The sequence below is a fragment of the Orcinus orca genome, chromosome 4 (assembly GCF_937001465.1).
Source record: "Orcinus orca chromosome 4, mOrcOrc1.1, whole genome shotgun sequence".
Lineage (NCBI taxonomy): Eukaryota > Metazoa > Chordata > Mammalia > Artiodactyla > Delphinidae > Orcinus > Orcinus orca.
In genome coordinates this window covers 134,597,407-134,611,985 of record NC_064562.1, presented here as the reverse complement: position 1 = coordinate 134,611,985, position 14,579 = coordinate 134,597,407, and the positions used below count along the sequence as shown (strand labels likewise).

General features: G+C 41.1%; 1 protein-coding gene and 1 long non-coding RNA gene across 2 annotated transcripts in view; one reads left to right on the top strand and one right to left on the bottom strand.

Annotated features, from left to right (window-relative positions):
- LOC125964338 (uncharacterized) overlaps positions 1-2,032 on the bottom strand; it is an 86,908-nt gene extending 84,876 nt beyond the window's left edge. The window contains exon 1 of the long non-coding RNA XR_007477275.1: positions 1,848-2,032. This is a non-coding gene — a long non-coding RNA (uncharacterized LOC125964338). The remainder of the gene's footprint in view (positions 1-1,847) is intronic.
- A 1,387-nt stretch (positions 2,033-3,419) lies between these two features.
- TNIP3 (TNFAIP3 interacting protein 3) overlaps positions 3,420-14,579 on the top strand; it is a 59,462-nt gene continuing 48,302 nt past the window's right edge. Inside the window, exon 1 of the mRNA XM_033419342.2 lies at positions 3,420-3,629. Within this exon, the coding sequence (XP_033275233.1) occupies positions 3,519-3,629 (111 nt within the window). The 5' untranslated portion in view covers positions 3,420-3,518. The remainder of the gene's footprint in view (positions 3,630-14,579) is intronic.

Below are 14,579 nucleotides of genomic sequence, written 5' to 3'. Positions count from 1 at the left end.
CAGTAGCACACTCAGACTACTAATCACAATAACAAAAAGTAAAACCTAAAAGTCACGGAAAAAAGTCACGGGAAAAGAAAAAGTTCCCATTTTCTTAATTGTTTTGGATTCGTTATTGTAGGTCTTTTCCTTCTCTTGTGTTTCTTGCCTAGAGAAGTTCCTTTAGCAGTTGTTGTAAAGCTGGTTTGGTGGTGCTGAACTCTCTCAGCTTTTGCTTGTCTGTAAAGGTTTTAATTTCTCCATCAAATCTGAATGAGATCCTTGCTGGGTAGAGTAATCTTGGTTGCAGGTTTTTCTCCTTCATCACTTTAAATATGTCCTGCCACTCCCTTCTGGCTTGCAGAGTTTCTGCTGAAAGATCAGCCATTAACCTTATGGGGATTACCTTGTGTGTTATTTGTTGTTTTTCCCTTGCTGCTTTTAATATGTTTTCTTTGTATTTAATTTGTGACAGTTTGATTAATATGTGTCTTGGCGTATTTCTCCTTGGATTTTTCCTGTATGGGACTCTCTGTGCTTCCTGGACTTAACTATTTCCTTTCCCATATTAGGGAAGTTTTCAACTATAATCTCTTCAAATATTTTCTCAGTCCCTTTCTTTTTGTCTTCTTCTTCTGGAACCCCTATAATTCGAATGTTGGTGCATTTAATGTTGTCCCAGAGGTCTCTGAGACTGTCCTCAGCTCTTTTCATTCTTTTTTCTTTATTCTGCTCTGCAGTAGTTATTTCCACTATTTTATCTTCCAGGTCACGTATCCGTTCTTCTGCCTCAGTTATTCTGCTATTGATCCCATCTAGAGTCTTTTTCATTTCATTTATTGTGTTGTTCATCATTGTTTCATCTTTAGTTCTTCTAGGTCCTTGTTAAACGTTTCTTGCATTTTCTCTACTCTATTTCCAAGATTTTGGATCATCTTTACTATCAGTATTCTGAATTCTTTTCAGGTAGACTGCCTATTTCCTTTTCATTTGTTAGGTCTGGTGGGTTTTTATCTTGCTCCTTCATCTGCTGTGTGTTTTTCTGTCTTCTCATTTTGCTTATCTTACTGTGTTTGGGGTCTCCTTTTTGCAGGCTGCAGGTTCGTAGTTCCCATTGTTTTTGGTGTCTGTCCCCAGTGGTTAAGGTTGGTTCAGTGGGTTGTGTAGGTTTCCTGGTGGAGGGGACTAGTGCCTGTGTTCTGGTGGATGAGGCTGGATCTTGTCTTTCTGGTGGGCAGGTCCACGCCTGGTGGTGTATTTTGGGGTGTCTGTGGACTTATTATGATTTTAGGATGCCTCTCTGCTAATGGGTGGGGTTGTGTTCCTGTCTTGCTAGTTGTTTGGCATAGGATGTCCAGCACTGTAGCTTGCTGGTCGTTGAGTGAAGCTGGGTGTTGAGATGGAGATCTCTGGGAGATTTTTGCCATTTGATATTATGTGGAGCTGGGAGGTCTCTTGTGGACCAGTGTCCTGAAGTTGGTTCTCCCACCTCAGAGGCACAGCACTGACTCCTGGCTGCAATACCAAGAGCCTTTCATTCACACAGCTCAGAATAAAAGTGAGAAAAAGCAGAAAGAAAGAATTAGTAGAAGTAGAAAGAAAGAAAGAAAGGAGGGAGGAAGGGAGGAAGGAAGGAGGGAAGGAAGGAAAAAAAGAAAGAAGATAAAGTAAAATAAAATATAATAAAATTATTAAAATAAAAATATAATTATTAAGAAAAAATATTAAAAAACAAAAAAACGGACGGATAGAACCCTAGGACAAATGGTGGAAGCAAAGCTATACAGACAAAATCTCACACAGAAGCATACACACTCACAAAAAGAGGAAAAAAGGAAAAAATCATAAATCTTGCCCTCGAAGTCCACCTCCTCAATTTGGGATGACTCGTTGTCTATTCAGGTATTCCACAGATGCAGGGCACATCAAGTTGATTGTGGAGCTTTAATCCGCTGCTTCTGAGGCTGCTGGGAGAGATTTCCCTTTCTCTTCTTTGTTCTCACAGCTCCCGGGGCTCAGCTTTGGATTTGGCCCTGCCTCTGCGTGTAGGTCGCCTGAGGGCGTCTGTTCCCGCTCAGACAGGACGGGGTTAAAGGCGCTGCTGCTTCGGGGGCTCTGGCTCACTCAGGCGGGGGGGGGGGGGGGGGGGGGGCACGGAGTGTGGGGCGAGCCTGCGGCGGCAGAGGCCTGTGTGACGTTGCGCCAGCCTGAGGCGCGCCGTGCGTTCTCCTGGGGAAGTTGTCCCTGGATCCCGGGACCCTGGCAGTGGCGGGCTGCACAGGCTCCCAGAAGGGAGGTGTGGATAGTGACCTGTGCTCGCACACAGGCTTCTTGGTGGCGGCAGCAGCAGCCTTAGCGTCTCATGCCCCTCTCTGGGGTCCGCGCTGTTAGCCGCGGCTCGTGCCTGTCTCTGGAGCTCCTTTAAGCAGTTCTCTTAATCCCCTCTCCTCACGCACCAGGAAATAAAGAGGGAAGAAAAAGTCTCTTGCCTCTTCGGCAGCTCCAGACTTTTCGCCGGACTCCCTCCCGGATAGCCGTGGCGCACTAGCCCCCTTCAGGCTGTGTTCACGCCGCCAACCCCAGTCCTCTCCCTGTGCTCCGACCGAAGCCCGAGCCTCAGCTCCCAGCCCCGCCCACCCCGGCGCGTGAGCAGACAAGCCTCTCGGGCTGGTGAGTGCTGGTCGGCCCTGATCCTCTGTGCGGGAATCTCTCCGCTTTGCCCTCCACACCCCTGTTGCTGTGCTCTCCTCCGCGGCCCCGAAGCTTCCCCCCTCCGCCACCCGCTGTCTCTACCCGCGAACAGGCTTCCTAGGGTGTGGGAACATTTCCTCCTTCACAGCTCCCTCCCACTGGTGCAGGTCCCGTCCCTATCCTTTTGTCTCTGTTTATTCTTTTTTCTTTTGCCCTACCCAGGTACGTGGGGGGTTTCTTGCCTTTTGGGCAGTCAGAGGTCTTCTGCCAGCGTTCAGTAGGTGTTCTGTAGGAGTTGTTCCACGTGTAGATATATTTCTGGTGTATATGTGTCCCCACAGCAAACATAGCCCAGAGACAGGCCATAGAACCCTACAGATCTGCGTCTGATCTTGGTGCTGCCAATGTTCTGCAGTGTGATTTCATGTAAATTAGTAAGTTACTTAACTTCCTAAGGCTGAGTTTGCTCATCTGTATAACGCAGGTAGTGCTGACTATGGTAATGCGTTGTTATACCCACTGAATAAGAATATGGATGTAAAGCATCAGGCTTACTGGGAGTGCTCAGCTCTGGTCACCGTTATCAGACTGTGAAAATCCCTAAACTTGCCTGTATCTTACTTGATTACTTGGAATAAATGTGCAAGTAAGTGAAAATTAAACTCCAATACTCTTTAAAGTTCTCTAATGGCAGCAACTAATGAATACAAAATGAAATTAGAGAACTGGAGATTTTAGAGGGGTATCATACACGAATAACACCTCCACATCACTCACAAAATTATAATCATTTTTAATTATCTTTGTAAAATGTGACTTTCCCATGTCCCCTGGGCAGATGTGAAAGCATGGAGCTGGATAATAAAATCTGCGATCTGATTGAGAGGAATGTTTCTCCTGATCCCAGAGGGGTCACCCCGGGACCAATGCCAAGTCACAGAAGTCCATGTTCTGTGAAGGTAAGAAAACATCTTCTTTCGCGGTTTCTCAATGCACCCTTCAGCTGCGTGTTCACCGAGAAGAATGCATGGGGACAGTCCCCAAATCATTTACAGTAATGCACTTCCTTGATGGCTGAGAGGACAAAGTGAACCAGTACCAACTTCTCATACACAGTCACTTCCTGTTACCAAGGAAACCCTCAGCAGAAGCTCCTTCCAGTTTAAAGCGTGATACCAGGGGAAGCAGAGCTCAAGCCGCAAGAAAGAACGCTTATTGCAGCGACAGCTCTTTTACTGGGAGGCGCTAACCTCGTTTTTGTAAACCCACTTACACTGGGTTGCGAAAGTCTGCACAACTCACGTCCATTTTTTTGATGAAAGAACAAGGTTTTCCTGATTAGAGTTGTTTGACTTTGACTTTCCTCTTGTTTTAGGATATTTGTCTATAGTGCTTTATGTAAGCAAATAAAATTCAAGGGTAAGCTCAAGCTAGGAATTTTGTGCATGACTTTCTAGAAATACATCATAAATGACAACATAAGCTCTTAAACTCTGCAGCCCTTCTGATTAGAAACCGTCTCTAATGATCATTTCAAAAGAGATCTAATGTAAGTAAATTAGAGAGCATGGCTGACATTAAAAACATTTACATAGGGCTTCCCTGGTGGCGCATTGGTTGGGAGTCTGCCTGCCAATGCAGGGGACATGGGTTCGTGCCCCGATCCTGGAGGATCCCACATGCCGTGGAGCGGCTGGGCCCGTGAGCCATGGCCGCTGAGCCTGCGCGTCCGGAGCCTGTGCTCCGCAACGGGAGAGGCCACAACAGTGAGAGGCCTGCGTACCACAAAAAGAAAAAAAAATTTACATAACTTCTGCTTTGGTTCTTAGTTCTAAAATAATTCATGCTCATTGTGGAAAAGCTATACTAAGCATAGAGAATACTATAAAAATCATGTAGAGACAGATTTGTTGTGGAGCTAATTAAGCTTGGATTCCCCTAAACAAATATTTACTTTTGTAACTAATTAGCATTCACAGATTTGTGTCTTTTTCTCTTAAAGGAGGTCCTGGAATTGTATAAGCCTCAGGCCTCGCCAAACATGTATCAGCCTCTGAAATCCCCTCCATGCCCACAGCTCCTAGAGAGCCTCTCTCAGCATTTGGGGTCTGTCTGTGTGTCTCCTTCTGTCACACACACACACACACACACACACACACACACACACGTGCACACCCTGTTTTGTTAAACTCACCTTTTTTCACTTAATAAAATGTTGTGGATATTCCTATAACTCTTTCATTCATTTAATGACCAAATAGTATGGTGTGTGTTCTTCCCACTTCTCCCTGAAAAAGTATTTCTTTTCAGAGTTAGAAATGACTCTCTGCTAATGATGAGGGGCAAGGAGGCTTTCCTCCCCTTTTCTTTCTTCTCTTCTCACTCTCACCCCCATACACATATCTCTAACTCCCAGTTAAGACTTCCTTCCTTCACGAAATGTGTGCTTCTTTGTAGTGGCCATCTTGTCTAATCCTGGAAAGAAATTTAATGATGAAAATTTGAATCCCCTCCAGTACCTCTGATCTGCATATTCTCTGATTATCAGCCCCCAAGACTCATTTGACTGACTTCCCTCCCCATTCCATTCATTTTGTTTTCTGGATTCCTCCTTATGTGCTAAAGACCTCTTCTCCATCCTTATTGCTACTCTCCTGGAAGTTAGCTCGCTCTGTGCTGGGGACTTAACTGGAACTTCTACCTCTCTTTAAGATACTGTTTCCCCTATCACTTTGTTGATGAAATTGGCTCGTTTTCCAATACATATCCAGGCAAAGGAGAACAGGTACCTGGCTAATGGTTTTTATTGTCCTTGTGAAGTGTGAGGTAAAGACATCTACAGAGAATGAATGCGAGGGTAAACGTGAAGTCCAGTGGTTAACATAAGGGAAGATATGAAATGGCCATTGAGAGACTGAGAGACAGGAGAGAGGTGCAAAACTAAAATGAGTTGCTGAGTAGCAGTGAGGACCACTTAATAAGACCAGTCACTAAAGAGTGTTTGGGCTCCTAAATCTTCACTCTCTCCATCACCTCTTGCCAGCTTAATTCTCCTCAACTTTAAACATTTATGAGACCTCATGTTATTTTATGGGTAATGTTCTCTCTTTCTCACCATTAAGTATGATTTTATTTTATTTTTTTATTTTTTTATTCAAGTACAGTTGATTTACAATGTGTTAGTTTCAGGTGTACAGCAAAGTGATATGTATATATTCTTTTCCAGATTCTTTTCCATTATAGGTTATTACAAGATATTGAATGTAGTTCCCTGTGCTATACAGTAGGTCCTTGTTATTTATCTATTTTATATATAGTACTATGTCTCTGTTAATCCCAAACTCCTAATTTATCCCTCCCTCACCCCCATTTTAGGGGTAATGTTCTAACTCACTCTAATATATCATAGCCAAGCTTATTGATCATGACGTCCAAGACTTTGCAGCCCCTTATCACACCACTAATAAGCTCTACCCTGATAAATCCACAGTCATTTTGCATCTGATTTTTCACTTGTCCTCCCATTTGCAATTGATACTATTCACTAATTCAACTTTCTTAAAATGTCTTACTCCATTTACATCTATAAAAGTATCCCTCAACACCCTCCTTTTTCCTTCTGATCTTTTCTTCTCACTCACCTTCACTGACTTCTCTTTCATCACCTGCCCGTGTTATACTAGTGTCACCCAGGGATCTGTCCATAATCATTGGCTCACTAAACTACAAAATATAGGCTGATGACTTCCGACACATACACCTACTAAAGGTCAAGTACTTTTCTATACTCATATCAACTTCACTCAGCATTTTCAAAGGTGAATTCAGTATCTTTCCTGTTAAAACTGCTCGTTTTCTTTTTTCCACTCTCCATTTCCCACTTCCCAAAATGCACCCATGTCCCACCATTCCACAGTCCTCTAACAGACCATGCAGTTTCATGTACTATGCCTTTTCACATGCTGTTTATTCTTCATGGAAACCCTTGTCTCCTTGCCCATTGGATGAACTATCTTTTATGCCAAGGTTTGGACATGTCATGACTCTTTAGTCCCACAGAGTTCTCCAGCCCCCTTTTGCTCTGTCCTAAATAAATACCTTCTTCATACCTCATTCATAGGCTTTATCACCTTGGTTTTGTAATCATTTATGTATAGACATGTCTTCCCCACCGGTCATGGACTTCCTGTGGATGGGGTATAAAGTGTCACATGAATGTGTAAAGTATCACAACATAGGTTTTTCTAGAAGGTACCAGTGTTATGCAACATGTTTGTTTTCATGCACTGTGAGAAAACTAGATATACAAAATCAACTTATCTCTAGAATCCCTTCACAAATAATTCTCAAAGTCTACAGGGGAATATTGAATATACACTTATAAGCCCAGTTTCTCATCCTCAAGCTTTTGACTGCCAGTGATTGTCAGATGCCCACCTATCACTGCTGCTTCTAGATGTCAGCTTTACCACTCTCGGTGGCATTGTTGTGGTACCACTCACTGTGACAAGTCAGCCTAATATTTGGATATATTCTCCAGAGCCCAAATGCAGCTAAATGCTATTGCTCTCTCCATTTCAATGGAAAGACATTTCCTTTTGCAACTTTAGTTACACAGGCCCCTAATGCTACTTTACACATCCAGTGTTTGCCAGAAATATGTGTAACAGTTTGACTTTCATTCTTCTGCAGATGGGGAAACTGAGGCTTGGTGAAGCTAGATCATTTTCTCATGGTCCTATAGCTAGTAGAAATTGGTTTCTGGACCTAAACCCAGATTTGTCTGGGTTACCCTATATATCCTGCTCTTAACTTCCCCTCCCTCACATAAGAATCATTCGGTGACTGGGCCCAAGTTCAAGCTGGTATCAGGAATGATGCTATTGTCAGAGCAAGCCCTCCTTTCTGGCTTAAAGCATCACCATTGGATCAAGCTACTGTGCCTTTACTCTCTCTTTGAGGGTAAGATCTCCCAGGAAAAATCCCTGGAAGTTTCTCTTTATCTCACGGACTTCTGGCATCTCCTCCTCAATTGTCATCTGAAGTATCTTAAAATATTTGATTCCTTAAGTAAACACAGCTTAGTTTCCAGCTGGAAGCTCTGCTGAATTACTGTTTACAATAGCACTCTGCAGAAGTAAATCCTACATTCAAAACAAACAAAAACTGTTCCATTCTCACTGAGATACTGATGGAACTAAAAAAAGTATAGGAAAAATCTTTTGGGGTAAGACAAGGGTGAGCCAATGACAGAAGAACTGTGGAGGGCATCTCTCATTTTTCCACTGGTGGAAGTAAGCATGAGAATGGTAAGGTAGACTCCCTTTCCAGGAAGAGGAAATGAATTTCTTTATGACATTATGAGATGGGAAGAGTGTGGCTGCCTAAAAGAAATATGATTTAATGAAAACTCCTGAGACATATGTCATGTTCCTTTTTTGCTCTATCTTTGCCAAGAATAAGGAAAGAGAAAGAATTACTATAAGAGAAAATGAGCAGACTGACTCATTGCTTTGAGGAAACAGAAAAACATTATTGATGAACATGAGGAACTCCATCAGTATGAAAGCAGGTTTTAATATTCTGGGAGAGCTGAAGTAGACAGCTGGTGAACAGAAGGCATTGAAAATCTTATAGGCAAAGGACAAATAATTTTCTAAGTGAGATTAACATTCAATTCCAAAATGGGTGTTAAATGGAAGTTACACTAAACCAAGACACGGTCTTAATACTATGAGAAAATTAATATATGAACATTAATTTATGACCCTGTAATTGTATGTCTTCAAAGACAAAAGAAAGTGATAGGAGGCTTGAGATGTATTTCTTGGACAAACACATACATTCCAGTAATGCTTGGAAACAAGGGTGCCACTTGGGAAAGGGAAGGAAAAGTGTCCCAATTTTAAGAAGATATACCACAACTGAATTTGCTTAAGAGCATTGTCTTGTGTTTAAATTCTATTTTGCTTTTCTGATTTTAACTGAGACAGCACTAGAAATTGGCTTTTAATAACTTTGGTACCAGCTGAGGGAAGATTTCCCAGTAACTGCAGAAAAATTCTAGCTCTGGACATTCTTCTCAAGGCAAAAAGCTTTGGGAAAATGTTTTGAAATGTTCAGAGAGTAATATGAAACTTCTTGGAAAGTACAGTAAGTTGACACACGTTTTTTGTAACCACATTTGTTGAAAAAAACAAAAGATCTAGTTTCCGTTTCCTTATTTCCCTTTTTAGAAAGTTAAGCTATTTCTTTATCAAAATAAAATTTTGATTATTGAAATCTTGTTTTCCCATCTCTAAAATGGGTTGTCACAAGAATATACTAAAGTGAGTGAAGGAGAGTGAAGCCATGTGCTTGCTCAGCGGCTGCAGGCACCGCTGCTCCTCTGCTGCACTAACGCCGCAGCCTCAACTCAGATTTTCCCTTGATTTCATGCCTCTTGACCCGGGTCTCTTACCGTTCTGTGGAAGCTAGCTCCACCCACGCCTCCTCCTCGAGGTAAATACTTAGGAGTGGAATTGCTGAGTCGTATGGTTGTAAATCTGGGGGGTCCTTATCCTGGGATCATTTAATCTGCAGTTATCTTGAAGGCTCCACTGTGGCTGGAGGGTCCAAGTTGTCTTCACTCAGATGTGTGGCAGTGGGTACTGGATATTGGCTGAGTCTCCTCATTTCTCCTCCACATGATCTCTCATCTTCTGCCACGTGGCTGACAGGGTCTTGGTGCTCCAGCCTGGTGTCAGGCCTGAGCTTCTGAGGTGGGAGAGCTGACTTCAGGACACTGGACGACCAGAGACCTCCCGGCCCCACATAGTATCAATCGGCGAGAGCTCGCCCAGAGATCTCCATCTCAACGGTAAGACCCAACTCCCCGCAATGGCCAGCAAGCTCCAGTGCTGGACACCCCATGCCAAACAACCAGCAAGACAGGAGCACAACCTCATCCATTAGCAGAGGGGCTGCCTAAAATCACACTAAGTTCACAGACACCCCAAAACACACCGCCAGATGCAGCCCTGCCCACCAGAAAGGCAAGATCCAGCCTCATCCATCAGAACACAGAGAGCAGCCCCCTCCACCAGGAAACCTACAGAAACCACTGAGCCAAACTTACCCACTGCGGGCAGACACCAAAAACAACAGAAACTATGAACCAGCAGCCTGCGAAAAAGAGACCCCAAACACAGTAAATTAAGCAAAATGAGAAGACAGAGCAATACACAGCAGATGAAGGAGCAAAGTAAAAACTCACCAGACCAAACAAATGAAGAGGAAATAGGCAGTCTACCTGAAAAACAATTCAGAGTAATGATAGTAAAGATGGCCCCAAATGTTGGAAATAGAATGGAGAAAATACAAGAAACATTTAACATGGACCTAGAAGAAGTAAAGAGCAAACAAACAATGATGAACAACACAATAAATGAAATTAAAAATTCTCTAGAAGGAATCAATAGCAGAATAACTGAGGCAGAAGAACGGATAAGCGACCTGGAAAATAAAATAATGTAAATAGCTACCACAGAGCAGAATAAAGAAAAAAGAAATGAAAAGAGTTGAGGACAGTCTCAGAGACCTCTGGGACAACATTAAACGTACCAACATTCGAATTATAGGGGTCCCAGAAAAAGAAGAGAAAAAGGCAGGGTCTGAGAAAATATTTGAAGAGATTATAGTTAAAAACTTCCTTAATATGGGAAAGGAAATAGTCAAGTCCAGGAAGTGCAGAGAGTCCCATACAGGATAAATCCAAGGAGAAACACACCAAGACACATATTAATCAAACTATCAAAAATTAAATACAAAGAAAAAATATTAAAAGCAACAAGGGAAAAGCAACAATTAACATGCAAGGGAAATCCCATAAGGTTAACAGCTGATCGTTCAGCAGAAACTCTGCAAGCCAGAAGGGAGTGACAGGACATATTTAAAGTGATGAAAGGGAAAAACCTACAACCAAGATTACTCTACGCAGCAGGGATCTCATTCAGATTAGACAGAGAAATTAAAACCTTTAGAGACAAGCAAAAGTTAAGAGAATTCAGAACCACCAAACCAGCTTTACAACAAACGCTAAAGGAACTTCTCTAGGCAGGAAACACAAGAGAAGGAAAAGACCTACAAAAACAAACACAAAACAATTAAGAAAATGGTAATAGGAGCATACCTATTGATAATTACCTTAAATGTAAATGGACTAAATGCTCCAACCAAAAGATATAGACTGGGTGAAAGAACACAAAAACGAGTCATATATACTGTCTGCAAGAGACCCACTTCAGACCTAGGGACACATACAGACTGAAAGTGAGGGGATGGAAAAATATATTCCATGCAAATGGAAATCAAAAGAAAGCTGGAGTAGCAATTCTCATATCTGACAAAATAGACTTTAAAATAAAGACCATTATAGGAGACAAAGAAGGACACTACATAATGATCAAGGGATCCATCCAAGAAAAAGATATAACAATTGTAATTATTTATGCATCCAATATAGAAGCACCTCAATACATAAGACAAATGCTAACAGCCACAAAAGGGGAAATTGACAGTAACACAATCATAGTAGGGGACTTTAGCACCCCATTTTCACCAATGGACAGATCATCCAAAATGAAAGTAAATAAGGAAACACAAGGTTTAAATGACACACTGAACAAGATGTACCTAATTGATATTTATAAGACATTCCATCCAAAAGCAACAGAATACACTTTCTTCTCAAGTGGTCATGGAATATTCTCCAGGGTAGATCATATCTTGGGTCACAAATCAAGCCTTGATAAATTTAAGAAAATTGACATCGTATCAAGTATCTTTTCCGACCACAATGCTATGAGACTAGATATCAACTACAGGAAAATATCTGTAAAAAATACAAATACATGGAGGCTAAACAATACACTACTTAATGACCAAGAGATCACTGAAGAAATAAAAGAGGAAATCAAAAAATACCTAGAAACAAATGACAATGAAAACATGGCGACCCAAACCTATGTGATGCATCAAAAGCAGTCCTAAGAGGGAAGTTTACAGCAATACAATCCTACTTCAAGAAACAAGAAACATTTCAAATAAACAACCTAACCTTACACCTAAAGCAATTAGAGAAAGAAGAACCAAAAACCCCCAAAGTTAACAGAAGGAAAGAAATCATAAAGATCAGATCAGAAATAAATGAAAAAGAAATAAAGGAAACAGTAGCAAAGATCAATAAAAGTAAAAGCTGGTTCATTGAGAAGTTAAAAAAAAATTGATAAACCATTAGCCAGACTCATCAAGAAAAAAAAGGAGAAGACTCAAATCAATAGAATTAGAAATGAAAAAGAAGTAACAACTGACACTGCAGCAATACAGAGGATCATGAGAGATTACTACAAGCAACTCTATGCCAATAAAATGGACAACCTGGAAGAAATGGACAAATTCTTAGAAAAGCACAACCTTCCAAGACTGAACCAGGAAGAAATAGAAAATATAAACAGACCAATCACAATCACTGAAATTGAAACTGTGATTAAAAATCTTCCAACAAACAAAAGCCCAGGACCAGATGGCTTCACAGACTAATTCTATCAAACATTTAGAGAAGAGCTAACACCTATCCTTCTCAAACTCTTCCAAAATATAGCAGAGGGAGGAACAACTCCCAACTCATTCTGTGAGGCCACCATCACCCTGATACCAAACCAGACAAAGATGTCACAAAAAAAGAAAACTACAGGCCAATATCACTGATAAATATAGATGCAAAACTCCTCAACAAAGTACTAGCAAACAGAATCCAACTGCACAGTAAAAGGACCATACACCATGATCAAGTGGGATTTATCCCAAGAATGCAAGGATTCTTCAATATATGTAAATCTATCAATGTGATACACCATATTGTCAAATTGAAGGAGAAAAACCATATGATCATCTCAATAGTTGCAGTAAAAGCTTTCGACAAAATTCAACACCCATTTATGATAAACACTTGCAGAAAGTAGGCATAGAGGGAACTTAACATAATAAAGTCCATATATGACAACCCCACAGGCAACATCGTTCACAATGGTGAAAAATTGAAACCATTTCCTATAAGATCAGGAACAAAACAAGGTTACCCACTCTCGCCACCATTATTCAACATAGTTTTGGAAGTTTTAGCCACAGAGAAGAAAAAGAAATAAAAGGAATCCAAATCAGAAAAGAAGAAGTAAAGCTGTCACTGTTTGCAGATGACATGATACTATACATAGAGAATTCTAAATATGCTACCAGAAAACTACTAGAGCTAATCAATGAATTTCGTAAAGTAGCAGCATACAAAATGAATGAACAGAAATCTCTTGCATTCCTATACACTAATGATGAAAAATCTGAAAGAGAAATTAAGGAAACTTAATTTGATGGTAAACTTAATTTAATGGTAAACTCCCATTTACCATTGCAACAAAAAGAATAAAATACCTAGGAATAAACCTAACTAAGGAGACAAAAGACCTGTATGCAGAAAACTATAAGACACTGATGAATGAAATTAAAGACGATACAAATGGATGGAGACACATACCATGTTCTTGGATTGGAAGAATCAACATTGTGAAAATGACTATACTACCCAAAGCAATCTACAGATTCAATGCAATCCCTATCAAAAACCAATGGCAGGGCTTCCCTGGTGGTGCAGTGGTTGAGAGTCTGCCTGCCGATGCAGGGGACATGAGTTCATGCCCCGGTCCGGGAAGATCCCACATGCCGCGGAGCGGCTGGGCCCGTGAGCCATGGCCGCTGAGCCTGCATGTCTGGAGCCTGTGCTCCATAACAGGAGAGGCCACAACAGTGAGAGGCCCGCGTACCGCAAAAAAAAAAAAAAAAAAAAAAAAAATACAATGACATTTTTCACAGAACTAGAACAAAAAATTTCACAATTTGTATGGAAACACAAAAGACCCCGAATAGCCAAAGCAATCTTGAGAAAGAAATACGGAGCTGGAGGAATCAGGCTCCCTGACTTCAGACTATACTACAAAGCTACAGTAATCAAGGCAGCATGGTACTGGCACCAAAACAGAAATGTAGATCAATGGAACAGGATAAAAAGCCTAGAGATAAACACACACGCATATGGTCACTTTATCTTTGATAAAGGAGGCAAGAATATACAATGGAGAAGAGACAGCCTCTTCAATAAGTGGTGCCGGGAAAACTGGACAGCAGCATGGAAAATAATGAAATTAGAACACTTCCTAACACCATACACAAAAATAAACTCAAAATGGATTAAAGACCTAAATGTAAGGCCAGACACTGTAAAACTCCTAGGGGAAAACACAGGAAGGACATTCTTTGACATAAATCACAGCAAGATCCTTTTTGACCCACCTCCTAGAGAAATGGAAATAAAAACAAAAATAAACAAGTGGGACCTAATGAAACTTAAAAGCTTTTGCACAGCAAAGGAAACCATAAACAAGATGAAAAGATAACACTCAGAATGGGAGAAAATATTTGCAAAGGAAGCAACTGACAAAGAATTAATCTCCAAAATTTACAAGCAGCTCATGCAGCTCTATGTCAAAAAAACAAAGAACCCAATCTAAAAATGGGCAGACGACTGAAATAGACATTTCTCCAAAGATATACAGATTGCCAACAAACACATGAAAGGATGCTCAACATCACTAATCATTAGAGAAATGCAAATCAAAACTACAATGAGGTATCACCTTACTCCGGTCAGAATGGCCATCATCAAAAAATCTACAAACGATAAATGCTGGAGAGGATGCGGAGAAAAGGGAACACTCTTGCACTGCTGGTGGGAATGTAAATTGATACAGCCACTATGGAGAGCCATATGGAGGTTCCTTAAAAATCTAAAAATAGGACAACCATACGACCCAGCAATCCCA